This window comes from Equus caballus, chromosome 3 (assembly GCF_041296265.1).
Source record: "Equus caballus isolate H_3958 breed thoroughbred chromosome 3, TB-T2T, whole genome shotgun sequence".
NCBI lineage: Eukaryota > Metazoa > Chordata > Mammalia > Perissodactyla > Equidae > Equus > Equus caballus.
The window spans coordinates 72,935,452-72,956,680 of record NC_091686.1 but is presented as its reverse complement, the minus strand read 5'-3'; the positions used below and the strand labels follow the sequence as shown (position 1 = coordinate 72,956,680).

Here is a 21,229-nt window from a genome sequence, read left to right as displayed (position 1 = left end):
ACAGGAAAGGACATAAAAGATAAAAGTACAACTTAATGACTTACTATAAAGCAAATATCCATAGAAGTTTGCTAACAAACCAGCAGCTCTTATAATCACGGGACCAGTTTTAAGTGACCCCCATCTTATCAACACAAGGTTAAAGTTGTTTTTCAGGGGCCGCGAGCCAAAAAAAGGAAGTCATGTAGCCAGAACATGTGCAGAGGAGAAAATCTTGACCTGAAATAATACCCAGAACTGACGATTCAACCCTCATGGAACCAAAGGACCAGGACACGACCGGAACTCAACAGCTAAACTCTTATCAGAAGCAAGGGGTCCGTGGTCTAGCAGATCCAGTGTTAAGGCCCCTTTCCACACCTTACCATAAATGTTTAAAGCCCTCCAATCAAAACCTGCCCTGCTATTGCTTCCACATATCAGTCTATTCCCTCTAACCTCTTCAATTTTGCCCCAAACCTCAGATTAGGAAGACAGATTTGAGAGCCTTGCCTCCTGTCTCCTTGCTGGTCAACCTCACAATAAAACGTTTTTTTTTCTCAAAAGCTGGTGCCATAAGTATTGCTTTTTATGTGCATTGGGCGTCAGGTCCTCTTGCTGAGTAACATTCTCTGCTTTTCCTTTCCTATTTACAATTCCACCCTGCTCCCCTAATGTTAAACATTGTCTTGTATTTTTTGGCAATAAATTCCTTGCTTTTTAAAAGTAGTTTTTTATGAGTAAGAATGAATTACTGAGCAATATAGTTTTTTTAAACATATAAATAGAATAGTATCCTATGTATTCCTATGTGACTGACGCCTTTTGTTTAACTTTGTGTTTTTAAGGTTAATCTGTGTTGTTAAGTGTGGCTCTAATTTATTCGTTTTTGCTGTTGTATGATATTTCCTTGCATAAACATAACGAAATTTACTTATCCACTGTTGATGGATATTTGGTTGTTTCTACTGTTTTGGTCATTATGAAAAATGCTGCTTTGAATGTTCCAGCTCATGAGCACCCATTTCTAGAGTATTCACTTCAGAATGGAATTGTTAGGTCATAGGATATGCATATGCTATCTTTTATTAGTTAATGTCAATTTTTTTCCAAGTTTATTAAGGCAATTTATACTCCCCCATCCTTACCAGTTTATGATACTATCAGACTTTCAATTTTTATCCATTGGTATGTAGTTGTGGTATATTATAGTGGCTTTATTTTTCATTTTCCTTATTTTTAATAAGGTTGGGCCCCTTTTCTTCCATTTATTGGCAATTTGGCTTTCTCTTTTTTCTGGCCTTTTGTCCATTTTTCTTTTGAGTTATCTGTCTTTTCCTTATTGATTTGTAGTCATTCTATATGTATTCTAGATACAAGCTATTTGTTAGTTATATGTATTGCAGATATCTTCTTTCACTCTGTAATATTGCCTTTTTATCTTTTTATCTGAATAACAAAAAGTTCTCAATTTTGATAAAGTCAAAGTTAGCATTTTTTTCTTTAAGCTTTTTGTTGTGGTGCTAAAATCATGTTTTTCATCTTCCTTAAGACATCAAGATAGTTCTTGAGGTTATCAAGATATTTCCTTATATTATTTTCTAAAAGCTACATTTCACATTCTTTCTTCTAGTCATACCATATGGCTTTTGTCTCCTACTTCCCTGAAGATATAAATTCCATAAAATTGCTATTTCCAGTCTCAATCCATCCTCTGAGATACAGAAATGTATTTACAGTTGTCTATCTGACCTGATTGCTTGTACACTTCAAAGGTAATAGATTCAAAAAGAAACTCTTGATTCCTTAACCCTAAAACCAGTCCTCCTCCCAAATTTTCCTCTCAGTTGTTCAGGCTCAAAATTTGAGTCAACCTTGATCTTTCTCTTTCCCTCAGCCCCTAAATCTAGTCTATCAGAAATTCCTAGTCTATCAGAAATTCCTGTTGTTTCTCCCTGAAATATTTCCTGAATTCAACTGTTTCTCACCATCTTCATTGCTAGCTCCTGGCTTTAAGTCTGTCCCATCTTTTCCTTGGATTACTGCTGAGTAACCTAGATTGTAGACAAGGAGCCACTGACAGGACAGAATATGGAGAGACAGAATAGTTTCCTATAGGCAAAAGTGTCAAACAAGAGTGCATTTTATCTCCGTATCTGTTTAATCTGTACACAGAACATATCATACGAAAAACTGGGTTAGCCTCCAATGAAGGAGGAGTGAAAATTGGTGGAAGAAATATCAACAATCTAATTTAAGATATGCAGATGACACCATCTTACTGATACAAAGCAGCAATGACTTGAAGTGATTTCTGATCAAAGTGAAAGAAATTGCCAAAGCAGGACTGCATTTGAGCATCAAGAAGAAAAAAATCATAACTATAAAGAACTATGCAACTTTAATGTAGACAATGATGACATTGAAATTGTCAAAGGTTTTGTTTACCTTGGTTTAGTCATCAATTTAAACAGAGACTGCAGCCAAGAAATCAGTAGAAGACTGAGACTTGGAAGGGCAGCAATGAAAGAATTAGGAAAGATCCTCAAGTGTAAGGAAGTATCACTAGAAACTAAGGCCAAGATTATCCACACCGTCATAGTCCCAATTACTATGTATGGGTGTGAAAGCTGGACAGTGAAGAATACTGATAAGAAAAAAATTGATTAATTTGAAATATGGTGTTGGAGGAGAGATCTGTGGATGACTTGGACTGCCAGAGAGATGAACAGTGGGTCCTAGAGAAAATTAAGCCTGATAACTATCACTGAAGGCAAAAATGATAAAACTGAGGCTGTTCTACTTTGGGCACATCATGAGAAGGCAGGATTCTTTGGAAAAGAGTAATGCTGGGAAAAGTAGAAGGCAGCAGGAAAAGAGGGAGACTAAATATGAGATGGATTGACTCCATAAAGGAAGCCATAGGCATAAGTCTGCAGGAACTGAGTGGGGCTGTTGAAGACAAGACATTGTTGATGTCACGCATTCACAAAATCGCCATAGTCGGAGCAGACCTGATGGCACATAAGGACAACAATTGCAGGAGTCTTCTGACTCATCTCCCATCTACTTTTGTCTTCTTGTAGCTCTTTCTCTTTAGAGTAGCCGTATTAATCTTTAGAAAATGGAAAATTGGTCATATGATTTCGCTCTAAACTCTTGCCCTCAAATTTAGAATGAAGTCGAAACTTCTTTATATGGCCCACATGCCTATTTCTTCCACCTCATCTAACATCAGCATTTCTTTCATTAGTTTTGCTCCAGCCACATTGGCTTCTTACTGTTCCTCAAACCCACAAACTTGTTGTCACCCCAGGACTTTTACACTTGCTTCTGTCTCTGCCTGGCTTGTTCTTTCCTGGAAGTTGGCTTGACTAGCTCAGAATAGTGCCTGGCATATTGTAAGTGCTCAAAAGCTATTGATAGACAAATGGATGGGTTGAAAAATGAATAACTGGTTGGATGGATGAATTTTTCAAGGATAAAACCCATTACTAATGTATCAACTGATTTTTTTTTACACTAGTAATTTCAGTTTAATTTGTTGGAGGTGGGTTAAATGTGGAGGTAGCCCCGAAAAAAGCCCTGCAAGCTCTGTTTGCTTTTTGAATCAATTCCTCAATTTCATTCAGTTGCCTTTTTATCCAAAATGGATTTATAATTAATTTGAATTCTGATCAGTTTGATTTCTTCACTCTAGATGATTTGTTTCATGGTCGCGCACCAGATTAAACAAACAAATGTCCCAGTGCTCTGAAATTCCTCTTTCTCACCGAGATCTTATGCTCCCTCAAAACTATTTGCTTATAGTGGGTAGACTCTTAGACTGGAAGGGACCATGGAAAAGATCTGTTTTTAAGCCTGACCCATTGCAGAAATCTTCCAAAAACATTTCTGTAGGTGATCATTGAGCTTATGCTTAAATATCTTCAATGATAAGAGACCTGTTTCTTCAAAAGACAACTGATTCTTATAAAAATGAATCACTAGAAATATGGGTGGGGGGCATGACTTTTTTTCTCCTTAGGATATTAATCAAACTGATTGATTAGAAATGGAAAAGACTGGGTTTTGAGATTTGGATTATATAGGCATGAATGAAAAATATAAGGAGAAGATCTATTTTGGATCTGTTTGAACTGTTTACTGTTTAGCAAATTGGAAAATAAGAATTGAATTGTGTAAATTAGAGCCTGTGACAGATTTAGATGAATAATCTGAGAAGTTCTTAGTCCCCTTCTGTCTAACCACAGAGTAATTGTTATGGTTCATGGCAAATTGATGCTCTGGAAGACTCACTTTTGATATTACTGTAAAATATGTTCCCTGAGTCCTCTGGGACCTCCTCCCGTCTTTTTTCTTTCTTTCTTTTTTTTTTTTTTGTGAGGAAGATTGGCCCTGAGCTAACAACTGTTGCCAATCTTCCTCTTTTTGCTTGAGGAAGATTGTCGCTGAGCTAACACATCTATGCCAATCTTCCTCTATTTTTTATGTGGGATGCTACCACAGCGTGGCTTGATGAGTGGTAGTAGATCTGTGCTCAGGATCCGAACCTGCGAACCCTGGGCCATCGGGCTGCTGAAGTGGAGTGTGTGAACTTAACCACTATGCCACCGGGCTGGTCTCTCCTCCTTTCTTTTGTTATCCTGTAATAAATATCCAACTATTTATCATTTCATCCATTATATTATGTTGTGCAATATGTTTGTCAACACCACCATTCCCTGAGTGTCTTAGGGGCAGGGACTATGTCTTGTTTATCTTAGTTTCATGGTAGGGCTCAATAAATGTGTTAAATGAATGTTATACACTCTGTAATTAAGACCTCTAACTAGTGCAATAATCAATTGTTTGCTCTCAACTTTCTTGGATAATCTGGCTCTTTTTATTAGTTCTTTTCACTATTTTAAACTCAAGAGGATTCAGTTTGAACATCAAATATTCACTGTGTTTGCCATGTTTTGTTATTGGTTAGTCTGTGTGTTTTCTATATTCTGAACAGGATTCTTCCTGGAATTAATAGCTCTTTCTGGCACTGAATTAGGGTGCTAGAAATTTCCTGTTAAAGTTTCCAAAATGATTTTCTTTTTGAGGAAGATTGGGCCTAAGCTAACATCCACTACCAATCTTCCTTTTTTTGCTGAGGAAGATTAGCTCTGAGCTAACATCTGTGCCCATCTTCCTTTACTTTATATGTGGGATGCCTGCAGCTTGATAAGCTGTGCATAGGTCTGCACCTGGGATCCAAACCAGTGAACTCCTCACCAGCCGCCGAAGCAGAGTGCCTGAACCTAACCACTATGCCACTGGGCCAGCCCCCAGAATGATCTTTTAAGGACTGTAAAGATTTATGAATTACCACCCCTCCCATAAATATTCAAAATTTCTTTCATGGAGTTAGCTATCAGGAAAATGGAACTCATCAGTACCTTTAAAAAAAAAGTTCTTAAAATAGGTGTTCTTGTGTTCAAATGTCTCTTCATGAAAATATGCATATTTTCTAAATAATTTTTTATTTTTAATAAATAATTGAATTTTCTCCATTTCCTGCTATATAGTACTTTCCTTTATATAGCTTTCAATATATAGAAATAAACAAAAGTATGTTTATGACTATGTGAGGGCACATGCACACACACACACATACAAACACACCAATACACTCATGCACAGAAACACACTCCCCTTGAGGCTTCCTCTAAATTACCAGTTTAATGGTGTCCTCACAGGGTGCAGCCAGAGAGTCTCAAGCTGGAAGCTTGCCTCAGTTATAGAGGTTGATTATAAGGCAGCAGAAAGTACCAAGCCTGAATCTAGTTGGCAGTTCTCTTGTTGGAGAAGCAATTAAATAAATTGTTTTGGATTGTCCTTCATAAATCATAACTTCCACAAATACTTAAGCAGGAAAATGATTTTAAAAGAGTTTATTTGAAATAAGGTGTACCAATGATTTGTTTGCACATTTCACCAAGAAGTGGTTAAATTTTCTTTTCTTTTTCTTAAAAGTGAATGACTTCAGGGTAGGTCTCTTCACAATTTTACAGGAGAAAATACAAGACGTTTTCATTACAATGGATGTAGTCAGGCTGATACTCAGGAGTTGTGAGTTAGCTTTTAGAAGGAGGAAGCCCTGACACATCGATGTCATACATAACCAAGCTTTAGTTGTGTTAGGATCCCATAAAAATTCAGTAACATTCATGATTCAGACTATATAAATCTCCGTGCCATTAAATTTTAATGGATTTTATTGAATTTGTTATTTGGTGGTGTGTGTGTAAAGGAAGGAGGGAGAGAGAGAGAGAGAAAGAGAGAGGAAGAGAAAGAAGTTCCTTTTCTCTCAAAGATAATTTTATTGAAGTTAAGCCATTTAACCTTTCTTTTTACAAACCAACTATTCCTATTTTTGTCCTCATGACTTTCAATTCATTATTTGGATTTAGCTATTGAGGGTCTTTAGACCCTCAAAAATAACTGCCACTGGCGATCTTAGTTGTTAAAAAGCATTATGTAGTTGTAAGTAGCCTGAGAAGGTTGTACAGGTGTATTTCCTCAGCTTCCCTGTGGAGGAGATACATTCTCTCCATGTAGGTGAAGTTAACTTTTAATAAAAGTTATCGTGAAAATTATTTATAATTCTTTGGGTCTCAGTTGAGGAGTGAATGTTTTAGCTTTGATCTTAAATGCCTGAAATTCATTTAGTTCTGATGGGAGCGTATTCTTATGGGATAATTAATATTGCTGTAGGACTGTACAATGACTTCATATATTTTTGATTTTAGGACTTATACCACCTATAAAATATTGAGTAACCATAAATTTCAAATAGTATTTTTCTTGCCACATTCTCTTCTGTCTTGAATGTTATTCCACCACTTCCTTTGGAAGTTTCTATACTTTGCCCACTTATCAGCTTCAATGAGACTTCCTCCGAGATGACTCCTTTGACCCTGAAGACTTGTCGAGGTTCCTCTAGGATCCACTCTTAGGGTACCTGTTTTTCTCACTATTAGCACTTCTCACAACTGTAATAAAATTATCTCTGTCACTAGTTTGCTGTTTTCCCTGGCACGTGGCCACAGTGCTAGGTCATGTTCATATATATGTATATATTTGAGAATATATAAAATCTGTAGTAATAAAGAAAGATTAAATAGTGTTTGTGAAACCATGTGTATGTACCAAGATGTTAAAATGGGACACTTTCAGTTTCTCTTGCAGCCGAAAATAAAGCTTTGGAATTTTAGGCAGGCACACCTGCGTACAGACTTTGCAACAGAGATGCATTGGTTGCACTAGATCCCAGTTTGTTCAGTTATCCAGTCACGGTAGGCAGTCACTCGAGTGTACACTCCTGGTTTATCTGGCAGACCACACTGATACCCCCAGCTTACTATCCCCACGAGGAACCAAACCCGCCGGGAGTCTTCTTGTACAAGTGGGCCACCAGAGTCACCCTGAAGGAAACAGAAGGATTGATCATTTAAGTGTGAAGACAACCCAAAAGTATTAAGGAGTTTATTTCTATGGCAGTAGAAGGCATATCCATCATGACAATAAATAAAGTTAGTCTGACATTACCTGTCAAACTATTATACCAAGTCATGTGAAAATTACCGAAATCCTCTGAGTACACACGTAGTACCTTCAGCACAGTGTGAGAAGGTGAGAAGCACAGTTCCCAGACTCCATCAATTGCCTGGTTGACTGCTACTCATCCCAGGCTTTACTTGTTCGAGGAGGCTTCCCTGACCTGTGCCTTTCCTCCCCACTTCCTCTCTTTCTAGCTTTGGGGGAGATTAGGTTTTTACTGCTTGTGGTCCCACATTCTGTGTGTATCTCTTTTATGGCTTCTTCATTATTTATTTATTTTTTTCTCTTTCTTTCTTCTTTCTTTGGAGGAAGATTGGCCCTAAGCTAACATGTGTGCCCATCTTCCTCTATTTTGTATGTGGGGTGCCTGCCACAGCATGGCTTGATAAGTGGTGCATAGGTCTGTGCCTAGGATCTGAACCAGTGAGCCCTGGGCCACTGAAACAGAGCATGCGAACTTAACCACTGCACCACTGGGTTGGCCCCCGCTTCTTCATTGTTTTATACAAGCACATTTGTGTTCCTGATCAAATTCACTCCCACTAGATCAGCTCCCCTTGTTGTAGCAGCTGCACATCTTTGCCATATTCATTGCATCTATGATACTTGTTCAGTGTCTGTTTTTCTGGCTATACTGTAAGGTCCACCAGGGAAGGGGACATGCTTATTCTGGACACCATTGTATTCTAAGCTTATAGCCCATAGGAGATGCTAAGGAAATATTTGTTGAATGAATGAGTTTTTAGAAATTTCACTTATCTTCCTATTCATAGTACCCTGCATGGTGTCTGATGCATAGTATATCATCAAAAAGTTCTTTTGGTGAATAATCAAAAATAAATTTATATGAGTAAAACACTTCTTTCGACTGCTCTTAGTAGCTAGTTCTTCCATACCTACTTAATTACTGGTCTAGATGGGGAGAAGGTTCAGCGTGTGAATCACCAACTTGCATGGTGGTGATTGGCACCTGCCTCCTTTAGATCATGCATATGTGCCCAGGTAACCACTTCTCAGCACTTTCCCTTCATTATGTTTTTGCTGCTGTCTCTTCTATAGTTAGAAATTTCTCTGCATAATGTCTTACCAACAGTGGGCAAGCAAATGTTAAACTAAGACGGACATGTAATTTTTCCTGTATCTGGCCAGCTTCACCTCCTGATTGGTCAGACATTTGAGGCTGTGTTGTCTCTTTTAGACCACAGCCTTGCTGAGTTCAGGGAATGCATTGTTGTGCTAGCACAGTATCTGGCACATAGAAAGTAATACATTTTTTTGAATGAATAAATGAACAGAAACAGGATCTTGTAAGTGCTTATGTAGAGTGATTTTCTTTTGAGACAAATTCTATGCGTTATTGTATTTCAGCTGAGATTCAGTGAAGCCTAGAGTGGAACACCCAGGGAAAATTTCATGAACAGTTATGGGTTGAACTGGAGTTGAGGGAAGAGCAGAATTTGTATACACAGAAGGTAAGGAGCATCATGGGTGAAGCATGAGTAACACTCTTTTATATCTCATAGGTATCCATAAGTCAGTTCTAATTAATCCTCTTAGTAGATCTGGAATTGTCAGTGTGGGGGTATGTTGCTTATTTGATTGGTGAATTCTTTGGAAAACTACTGTGAAAGCTGTGAATTTGTTGTTACAGGGCTAGCAATAAAACAGAAACAAGAAGGGGGGCAAGAAGTGTTCTCTACTACAAAGACATCTCCACTTAAAGGGAATAAAGGGTCAGTGAGTAATTAGGGGTATCTTGAAAATTGACGAACAATTCTCTTCCACCTGCACACAACTTTCAGTCAATAAAAATGTTTCATTTTGGGGAAAGTGTTTGTGGATTGGGGTTTTATAAAAACTGTGTAAGAACTACTTCTTATCCACTTTTTCAAGAATGTGAGCACTAAATATAAAAGTCAATAATGTTTGAGGTAAGAATAAACCTGATTTTTGTGTATAAAATTCACCCAGGAAAACAGCAGCAGATTCCTCAAGAAAACAGATTGATTTTTCTTAATTTCAGAAATTTCTGATACTGAGTAGTTCTTGCTTACTATAAGCAGTTGGGTTTCAGACATAGGAATAATACCTATTAAAAGATGGAACCACATCAATTGTTTAGCTAACTTAATTAAAATTTTATTATTAAAATCTTATTCTAATTCCTTGAGTAAGAATTTCGTATTTATTGTTTATGTTTTTATATTTGGTTGAAAATTACAGGCTAGATCTATATAGTTTTTTTCTCATTTATGCTATTTTGCAATTGTGGGAACTGCTGTGACTCAAGTAACTAAGCTTTTTGTATAAATAATCTATCTTCAAGATGCTGATATTTAGGTGTTATTTATAATTTAAAATCAGTTATTGTCTACGACTCTTAGATGAGTGATTAATTTACTTAAACCGTCAGAGTGGTTGAAAAGGTTGAGATTAAAGTTATTAATATCAGTGATCTTGGTCTGGGTTAACAACAACAACAGTAAAAACAGCTGAGATTTCTTTGTTGCTTAGTACATGTCTGACACATTTAATCTCCATCTAATCTTTAGTAGTGTCTAAAAATTTAGATACAATCATTGTTATCCCCACTTTATAGATAAAAGAATTGGTTATAGAGATTTAAGGAATTCAAACCCAGATCTTTCTGGTTCTTGAGCTTGGATGGTTAACCATTCTGTAATTTGGCTTCTCAGAATTAGTGTTTCATGAAAGATCAAGTTCATACAAGAATTTTATCTCTAAAATATAGATCATAAATTTTTAGAGGATCAGGGCTGTGTATTATAATTATGTTATCTCTATGCCTATCACCATATCACATGCTAGTAAGTGCTTATAAGCTCGGATGATGGCATTGATAACATTGTCTTGAACTTACCTGGCATGCATCCACTCCACCTTGAGGTACTCCAGCACATAGCATTCCAGGCAAGACTGCTCCATTATAATTAGCTGGTGCATTACATACATCATTACTTATTATATAGACCTGTGCTTGCTCTAGATCTGTAACTGTGCTGCCTGTTAAGTATAAAAGAAGAAAGAAAATGGACTTCAGGATGTATAAATTAATGACTGTGATGAATATGGGAAGGAATAAATTTAGTCCAAACATTGTTTCTTATTTATCAAAGAAGGCTATTGAAGATGTACTTCAGAGTTTTTTTTTCAGCAGTTTCCTATAGTAGAGAAGGATAACCCCTTTACACAGATCAATTTTTCTTTTTTTGCTTTAGCTTTGTGATACAGTGCCTGTTAGACCTTAAGAGAAAAAGAAAAGTGAATCTGCTATCTTAAAATTGACCAGTCAAGGCCGGCCCGGTGCTCAGGGGTTAAGTTCCCATGTTCCGCTTTGGTGGCCCTGGGTTCCCTGGTTCGGATCCTGGATCCCAGGTGCGGACCTATGCACCTCTTGTCAAGTCATGCTGTGGCAGGCGTCCCACATATAAAGTAGAGGAAGATGGGCACAGATGTTAGCTCAGGGCAAGTTTTCCTCAGCAAAAAGAGGATTGGCAGCAGATGTTAGCTCAGGGCTAATCTTCCTAAAAAAAATTGACCAGTCGCATTTAAATTCCCCACTGAGACTTTGAATTGGAAAATTACATATTTAGTAACCTTTAATCAAACAACAAAAGAGAAATCAGTCTGGTTTCAAGGCTCAAGAACTAATTTATTTTATATTGATGTTCCTTCAAAATGACACTGCCATTTTTGTGACTGGCACAAATTTGTCTACTCCACCAAATTACTTTCGGCCGTAAAACCACAGTGAAATATTTTCTAGGATGTTAAGCCTTTGTATTATTCCTTGGAGAGCCCATCTGCAACACAGATAGAAGCCCATGGGAATTGTTACTGCTCTCCTTCCACTCCCTGGCTGATCCTCTCATATTCCCCTTGGCCCTATTTACTCTTTCATATTGCCCTCGTTTTTATTTTCATTTATTCATTCAATAAACAAGTGTGAGTAATGCTTATGTACACATAGAGTTTCTTGCTCTAGAGGCAGGATTTATTTCATCCCAGGATACCTTAAGTGGCTGTCAATACCTTAATGGGTTTTAAAACCCTTAGAGAACACTTATCCAAATCTTTTTTAAAAATTTCATTTTCTTTATAAGGGAGCGATTTAAATCCTACATATAGTCTCTGGATCATTGAAGAACTCATGTTTCTTCATCACTTTCTTTTACATTTCCCTATTACAACGTTTGAGAATTCCCCTAGTTTCCAGAGGCATTGCTTTTCTTTGCTGAGGAAACTCAGGAATAACTAGAGCTTAGGCTAACCAGAATATAGGATGGTTCTGTCCGTAGAACATGTCCTTCTGTTGTTCCCTGATTAAAAATATTACACAACAGGTGCCAGGACATTTTGTTGTTGTTGTTTTGGTTTGGTTTTATTTTTCCTGAGACGCTTACCACCATATCTTCGAGATCCCCATCCTGTTACATAAGCAGTGGAACCAGGCGGAATATTCTGGGTAGCAGCTGGGAGACATATGCTGTGGATGTTTGCGGTAAAGGTGATGCTCCTGTCAAGTTCGAGAACTGCAATATCATTTTCATGAGTTGCAGGTCTATAATTGTTATGGGTTTTAATAGTCCTTACTCCTCTTCTCTGTCTAGGAAATGCTGTGGAAATACCAAAGGTGGCAGTCCATTGACGAGGATCAGAGGAGCTAAAAAAAATATGAAAACATGTTATTTGAATAGGGAATTTGTGAGCATTTCAAATATTTGGATTTTGTGTTTGTCGTTCCCCACCACCACAGGAACTATTTGATCAATATTTCTTTGCTATTTATTTCTGTATTACATAGCTAATAAATGAGTTTAACTCTACTGGCACAGTGAGTGATCACTTGTCTAAAGAAACAGAGAAAGAGTTTAGAAAACATATCTTGGAATGATGAACATCTTGGTATTTTTCTATTCCAGTGAGGATATTCTGATACTTTGATGATAACTAGTATAACACAAATCTCCCCTTTGATTTCTCCCTTCTCTACATCCTCCCATCCAAGAAACTATAAGAAGTCTGAAATAGTGTTTACTTTAGTTTTAACTTATTCCTTCTTATCCTTATTTTTTTCCCATTCTTTGCCTTTAGCCAGAAGCTCCATTTAAATAGTAGTGATGATAAGGGGCTCTTTGACTTATTAATGGATGAATAATTTTTATGTACTAAGTGTGATACTTAAAGATTATGTTGCATATATGTGTGTGTGTATATGTATATATGACTTTTATAATGTACGTTAGGTTGTGTAACAGTGACTGCTGGTTAAAAGTTCTGAAGAAAAAATTAGTTAACAAACAAATACATGAATTTTTTTATGTTGAACTTCTTTTGCTCAGGGTCTTTACAGAGAACATTCTAAAGATAGTTTTCTTTTCTTTCTTCCCTCCCTCTTTCCCTTCCTTTCCTTTCTTCCAGCAAATGCATGAGAGTACAGTTTTGGAAACAGATTTCGATTTAAATTTTGGCTATGCCACATATTAGCAGTGTTATTCAGGGCAAGTTACTTAATGTCTCTAATTCTCAGTTTACTTTTGCATAAAGTCTTATTGAGGATAGTCTCTTGCACAGTTTTAAGTATGAATTGAGACAAGTAAAGTATGTCAAGTGCAGTGCTCGGCACAAAGTACACACTCAATGAAAGTAACTCTTATTTTCATTAATTATGGTTCAACAAGCCATTACTAAGTGCCTACTTTGTATAAGGAATAGTGTGAGTCTTTGAGAATAAACATATAGATAATTATGATGTCTGTCCTTGAGCAGTTCTCACACTAATGGAGAAGACTGGCAGATAAATTAACTATCATAAATCAAAGGAACTATAGTTAAATATAGATAAGCAAATTTCTGTGGGAATGAGATGGGGGGAGGGAAGAGAGCATCAGGGAAAGCTTTGTAGAGGAAGTGACAATTCAAGAAGCCTTTCTATGAGGGCCTTGTCACTTCTATGTAGCTTGATATTAGGCCGGTCATGCCTCAAACAAATCCTCATCGAGTGGTTCTCAGTGACAACCAAGCATACAGGGAAGGTGCCAATACAAAGTTCACATAGTTTGTCAGTTCTTCTGGATCAATCATGCTCGTGAATAGAAGGATTTGAAGAGGCAAAAATCAAAGACGTTCCATGCCTTTAAAATGGTGGATTCCTTTGGCAATCATTGGTGATATTTATAAACGTGGCTTTCATTATAGTGATATTCTTTACTTAGCTTTTGGTGATTGAGTTAGAATAGGGCTTAGAATCCAGTAATGTTTCTATTACATCCTTGATTATGCTAAGTGCCTGCTAAGTCCAGGTATTTGCATTTCTGGTTCCCACACTCAGAAGTGATTGAAATCAATTAGTGCTATTCCTGTTCTTTGGACTTTCAGGTGGCAGTGAAGATTGAAATGTTTTTGTGAATTTTGTTTCTTGTGTTATCTAAGACACAGAAATAAATGTGTCAATCTAAATCAGAGATTTGATAACTCTGGAAATATCTTTTAGAATGTTTCAAATTTATTCACTGTGTAAAAAAATAGTGAGTTATAAGATAGTCATGAGAAAAATTCAAAATAATTTGCAGTTTCCTAAAACTTTTGTCCAGAAATCATGCACTAGTCTTGTTAAACTTTGCTCCCTCTTAATTTAACAAACACTTTTTGTAACAAGCACTGTATTGAGGCAGTACCCTCAAATCTGCAGAGGACTTCTTAGAAATAGTGAAGGTTTTACAGAATTCCAATAGGAAGAAATGGATATTTGGAAGGGTTATTAACATTTTAGAGAGAAGAAGCAGATTGAGCAAATGCTTTTAAGTGGGAAAATGTAGGCAGAGTCCAGGGGGAGAGAATAATCTGGCTGGAACTCAAGGTTCGTATTTTGAGAAATGTTTGGATTGATCTGATTGGCGAGCTTTGGGTGTGTGGTAAGGAGGTTGGATTCTAGACAGTGGTTATTGAAAGAGGTCTCGAAGAGAATAGATATGGTCAGAGACACACTTGAGTTCAGATCACCATCACTTTTTTGAGTGAACTTTTTGAGTTCAGTTCCCAGCAACTGTTGGGTTTTAGGATGCCCCAGTAATGAGACATGTCTGACCCTAACAGGTTTTAGTCATGCTGAAGTCTAAAGTCCTTGTATTATGGGCAGTAAGACCTTTCCTTTATACCAATAGGATAAGGTAATGTGATAAGGTAATGCATCCTACTCTCCACTGGCAGTTTATTACCCTAATGTTAAGTTGTTTACATTCATTTTATTTATGCTACTCGCTGTAATTGATCATTATTTTTGTTCATGTGTACCTCCAACATTAGAATGTAGTCTCCCTTAAAGTAGGGTCAGTGTTTGTTTAATTCGCTTCTATAACAGATAATACTGTGCTCGTAGTAGACACTCATTTTTTTTTTTTTGAGGAAGATTAGCCTTGAGCTAACTGCTGCCAATCCTCCTATTTTTGCTGAGGAAGACTGGCCCTGAGCTAACATCCATGCCCATCTCCCTCTACTTTATACGTGGGATGCCTACCACAGCATGGCTTTGCCAAGCGGTGCCATGTCTGCACCTGGGATCTGAACCGGCGAACCCTGGGCCGCCGAAATGGAACGTGCGCACTTAACCGCTGCGCCACCGGGCTGGCCCCTCAATCATTTTTTTAAAGAGTAAATTAATGGCATGAGGCAGTTTGAGATCAGCCATCAGCCTTCTGATTACCTTACATGATATAATGTGCAAATTTCCTGCAAAAATTCATTTTGCTAACATTTAATGTATGTTTACATTGGCATATTTAATCCTATCGATAACACTAAGACAATAGTGTTAGAATATTATTAGTAGGAATAATACACATACATACAAGAGTAAGTGCCTAATTTGACCCTAAAAGAAAAAGGCTTAGGTTCAGTAAATTTCCTAAGCTTTCAAAGCTAGGATTTAAATGAAACATTCTGACATATAAATCTTTGTTCTTTACCGTGATGATATATTATAACCTGAAACAGAGAAATAGGAGTAAATTAGCAAGCTGAAGGAGGAAAATTATTTTTGCTATCAGGAATAGGAAGAAAAGAATCGTTATTTTTTTTTGCATTGAATTATTTCCAACTCAATCCAATCATGTTCAGTCCTGGGCATATACGTGGAGTCCCATGTATGTCTCCTAGATGTTCCCAGATGGGTGGGTAGCTATGGCCTCACCTTCTGAAGCAGTGAGCTGCTGTCAGGATCCACATGTCACTGATCAGGATGCCTCCACAGTGGTGAACATTATTCAGGTGTAGACTGACTTGCCACGGCCAGTCTCCTTCCTCAGCCCTACTGCCTCCTATGATTCTCTCCTCAGACAATGTTATTAGGTCTGGACGGGCCCCACATTCTAAATGAGAAAAGGGGATTAATGTGCTAGGTAGATCATAATTCGTTCATTTGGAAGATGCTGTAAAAGTCTCCAACATTTACGACTTTTCTGTCTTTTCTGTATTCTTCCCCAGGACATGCTAATCTTTCCAAAAGCACGATCAATATGTTGTATTTTTAGAGTATTTATGTGACTACCATTGACTATGGACTGCATTTTAGAGAACATTTCTGAATTTAATTGGCATGTGGGCTTCAAAATCTGGAGCAGCTTCAGAATTCTCTGGAATGAGTAAGGATTAAGATAGGTCAGTGGTGGATGTACTAGCTCAGGCCATGGGTTCACTAGGAAATTTCCATCTTCTCTATAGCCTTGCTACTCAAAGTGTGGTCTGTGGACCTGCATCATGGGCATCCCCTGGGAGCCTATTGGAGATACTGATGCTGTGTGGAAACAACCTAAGTGTCCGTCAATGGATGAATTGATTGAGAAAATGTAGTGTGTATACAAAAAAAAAATGGAGTATTGTTCAGCTTTAAAAAAGAAGGAAATCCTGTCATTTGCAACAACATTAATGAACCTGGAGGGTATTTTGCTAAGTGAAATGAGCCAGACAAAGACAAATACTGCATGGTATCACTAATATGTGGAATCTTAAAAGAAAAAAAATAAGTCAAACTCATAGAAACAGAGAGTAGAAAGTGGTTACCAGGGACTGGGGGATTGGGGAAATGGGAGATTTTGGTAAAAGGATACAAACTTTTAACTATAAGGTGAATAAGATCTGAGGATCTAATGTATAACATGGTGACTATAGTTGATAACACTATACTGCATAATTGAAATTTTCTGAGAGAGTAGAATAAATGTTCTCACCAAAGAAAAAAAAAGGGGGGTAAATATGTGAGGTGATGGGTGTGTTACCTAACTAGATGCGGAGAATCTTTTCACAATCTATACATATATCAAATCATGGTGTTGTACACTTTAAATATCTTACAATTTTATTTGCCAATTACATCTCAAAGCTAAAAAAAATAAAGAAATATTGACTCTCAGATCCACACCAGAGAGTGAATCAGAAGCTACATTTCCCCCCAAGTTTATGGAGGAATAATTGACAATATAATTGTATATTTTTAAAGTATACAACATGGTGATTTGATATGCATATACATTGTTGAATGATTACTAAGATGATGATAACTAACACATCCTTCACCTCACATAGCTAACTCTTTCTGTGTGTGTGATGAGAGTGCTTAAGATCTACTCTTAGCAACTTTCAAGAATCAATATCATGTTATTAACTATAGTCACCATGCTGTACATTAAATCCTCAGAACTTATTAGAGGCTACATTTTAATGAGTGATTCATGTGCACATTGCAGTTGGAGGAAAACTGTTCTTATCAAGAAGACTCTGGGAGCTGGCCCCATGGCCAAGTGATTAAGTTCACACACTTGGCCTCAGTGGCCCAAGATTTCACTGGTTTGGATCCTGGGCACAGAACTACACACTGCTCATAAAGCCATGCTGTGGCAGCATCCCACATGGAAGAAATAGAATGACTTACAACTAGGATATACAAGTATGTGCTGGGGCTTTGGGGAAGGAAAAAGAAAGAGGAAGATTGGCAACAGATGTTAGCTCAGGGCCAATCTTCCTCACCAAAAACTTAAAAAAAAAAAGAAGAGTCCGTAGTGGTAATGCAGGTCATTATGGAGGTTTATGTTCACCTCTATAACTAACTCTATGTTACCAATTGTGTCCTTGAAAAGGAGTTACTTTAGGTCCACAGAATGTTCTTGAAGGTAGCTGAGGGTTTCTAAGTATCTAGATGAGGTTTATTTAAACATCTCAAGAGAGCCTATGAGTACTCCAATTGCTAGGCTGAAACGGGAGGGGAGGGCAGAGAGTGGGCTGATCACTTAATTCCTCTCAACTCCCATTCCCATGATTTATTTACTCTTGTTTAGTTGATTACTAAGAAACTAGAGGTAAATCATCACCAACAATTTCTATTGTTGGACTGGCTCTAAAGCAGTGACACTCCTTCAATAGGACAACCATCCCAAAGCGGTTTTTCTAACAGACTTCCTAGGTGAGGAGCACCAGACTTCCATTAAGAATATACATGAAACAGTTTCCTTTGCTTCATCCTCAACCAAGTTCTCTAGTAAATTACTTAAGTGCATTTTCATTGAAAAGAAGCATGAACTAGATATAGAATGAAGTAGAAAAACACCCACAGAAGTAGCGTTACCTTGTGACAGCACTTAAGTATTTGAGATAGGCCAGCCACTGATGTACATCAAACTGATTTCTAACTACATTTTATCAGCCAGAGAAGTAAACTGCTGTTTTCTAGGGATTATGTTTCTGCTATCCTTGCCTGAGAGTATACAGAATGACATTGGAAAGCAGTGAATTCTCCTTCAGGTTATAGACATAGAACTGACAACACTTTTTATATTTTTCTTATTATACTTTATGATTAATCAAAATCCAAAACAAAACAAGCTATTCTAGTGGTTAGGAGAAGCCATATAAATGATGCCACCAAACATAATTTGCAAGTCTACAGAAATGCCATCATGGAACCAGGGCAGGAAAAACTTCCCAAAGCTGCCACAAAGTTTTCATGAGTTCAAACTTGATACAGAGTGGCATGCCATTGCTACTTCTTCCTTCTTCTAAAAGGATGGGCTAGCTTGGCCATCAGTCCATGGGCCAATGGAATCAGCAGAGTCTTATCTCCACAGCAACCCCCATGAGTGAACTACGAATAAAAATACCGCCTCAATAGGCACTGCCTTGGCAAAGAGCACGAATGACTTGAACATTTACTCTTTATATTTTGGTTAACTATATTTATAAAGTAATTTTAAAACTTACCTTGAGTGAGAATATTTACTGTATCCTGGTCAGTAATTTCTGGTGTTAAAGAAAAGTGAGAGTAAGATCAATACAATAAGGACTATGTATCATTTCACCTTAATTTCTTAAAGTGTAGTCCTCAGATAACCATGATTAAAATCACTTAGAGAGATGCTAAAAAACAAATTCCTAGGCTTAGCTCAGACTTGCTGAAAGAGTTTCTGAGTCTTAGGGCCCAGAAATCTTTGTTTACAATTTTCCCCCAATTTATTGTTATGTAAACTAAAGTCCATGCTTGAATTTCTCATCTGGCACAAAAAAATACTTAAAAGATATTTAAAAGATATCCCTGTTCTCAAGTCACTCAGTTTAGTTGGGAAAACAGCAGCATGAGCAAGTCATTGAGATACGATGTGATAAATGCTACAAAAGAAGTTAATTTTTCATTTAATCTAATATATATATATGTGTGTAGATAGGTATATCTGTATTACTCTACTGATACTATTCTCAGTAGTGCAGGTATAACAGTAAGCAAAATACAGGGAGTTTGCCCTCACACAATTTACAGGTAGAAATTAATCAGGAAGCATTCAAATAAATTTAAGTGTATAGAGGAGAAGAGAAGGGAGAGAGTAGCTACTGCTCTCTGAGAGATTCCAGAAGTTATCTTGGTGAGAATAACATTTGAACTGTAGTTTGAAGACCTAAAAGGAATTTCTCAGGCAGATGAGAGGTGAAAAGGCATTCCAGGTAGAAGGTATAGTGGGCACAAAAGTGTGGGGGTGTATAATATTTGTGGAGCAATAAAGTTGGTAGAGCTAGTGCAAGTGTTGCATGAAGGGAAACGGTGGGAGAGAAAGTAGAATGGTGGGAAGGAAAAGAGAATCTGTTGGTCAGATAGCGGAGGTCTGTCTATTCCAGTTTACGTTCTGCTTGCCAGACAGTTTTCTCTGCATGTCCTACAGCCAGCTCAAACTCAGTCTGACCAAATTTTATCTAAAATTTGCTATTTATGGTATATTTCCTTTAGTAAATGGCACCACTTCCATCAATAGCTAGAAATCTGAAATGATCTCTAAATCCTCCTTTCTCATTTTTTCCACATCTTATTGGATTCAAGGTTTTGTACTTTCTAGCCTCTAACTATCCTTTGAATTAGTCCTATTCTCCCCATCCCTTTGGCTACTACTTTAGTTCATGCTTTCACATTTGCCACCTATACTATTCAATAACCTTCATACTGGGTTCCCTGCTTCCACTTTTGTGCTTCTCAGTGCGTCCACCTCTACTTTACCAGATTGATTTTTCTAAAAATGTATGTCACATGATATCCTTTCCTGCTTGAAATCTTTTAATGAGAAATCAGCTTCTTATTTCCTATAAGATAAATCTAAACTGCTGAGACAGGTTTTCATTCTCTCTAAAATCAATTTATGCAAAATTATTTGTTGCCGGAAGTTTCACAGGATTTGGGTATCACATCTGCTTTGTAAGTGTCAGAAGAGCCATAACATCCTTTTGGAGGCAGAAAATAAAAAGAGCTGATCACACCTTTTTGTTCTTTCAACAGGAGAGACTTGAATTCAAATCCTGGTTCCCCTACATACTGACTGCATGACCCTGGACAATTATCTATCTTTTCTGAGGGGGACAATAAAAATATCTATAAGATGTATTTGTTGTGAGTATTAAACAAATACATGAGCATCAGCCAGTCAGAAAGGACACAGCCAGCCATGGAACTGCAGCAGTCTTGGAGGCCCCTGTTGTGCTAACCATTAACTCTTTAGTTGCAGAGGACAGGGTAGGGATGGGCAGATTTGCAGGGGCTGGGGAAACAACTCTGTTGGCTGGTGCAGAGTTGTTTACCAACAGATAGGAAGGCATTCAATATTTTAACAAATAGTACAGCTGTAACCGGTATCTACTGATTGAATACCAGTCCACTGTGGGAGCTACCAAAATCCTTTAATCTTGAGCTTATTACGAGGGAATCACAGTTTATTAAACTGGCAGTACAGGACAAAATTAGAGGTGTGTCCTTAAATTCTATGTACGTGTTAAGTAATTCCTTTCTTTTAGTCATGCAACAAATATTAATGGAGTATCTATTATGTGCTAAATACTGGGTGGTAGAAGGACAGTAGGATGAACAAGGCAGACTTGTTCTTGCCTTTAGAAAGCTTAAGGATGAAGATAAACAATACAAAAATCACGCAAATAATTTTGTAGTTTCAGTTGTGATAAATGTTATGAAGGAGTCTGTGACACAGGTAAAGGATTGAGAAATGGAATTACAAAAGGCTTACACTAGAAAGGAGTGATTCAGATGAGACCTGATGGATGTGAGGGTGTGATCTAGGGAGTGTTATAAGAAACTGGAACAACGTATGCAAAGACCCTG

At 37.3% G+C, this 21,229-nt stretch overlaps 1 protein-coding gene across 1 annotated transcript in view; it reads right to left on the bottom strand.

Moving 5' to 3' along the window:
- Positions 1 to 5,888: 5,888 nt before the first annotated feature.
- The window catches only part of TMPRSS11D (transmembrane serine protease 11D), a 55,322-nt gene continuing 39,981 nt past the window's right edge, over positions 5,889 to 21,229 (bottom strand). The window contains exons 6-10 of the mRNA XM_005608988.4: positions 18,841 to 18,879; positions 15,782 to 15,959; positions 11,997 to 12,256; positions 10,454 to 10,596; positions 5,889 to 7,436 (exon numbers count right to left, since the gene is read on the bottom strand). Of these exons, the coding sequence (XP_005609045.1) occupies positions 7,275 to 7,436; positions 10,454 to 10,596; positions 11,997 to 12,256; positions 15,782 to 15,959; positions 18,841 to 18,879 (782 nt within the window). The 3' untranslated portion in view covers positions 5,889 to 7,274. The remainder of the gene's footprint in view (positions 7,437 to 10,453; positions 10,597 to 11,996; positions 12,257 to 15,781; positions 15,960 to 18,840; positions 18,880 to 21,229) is intronic.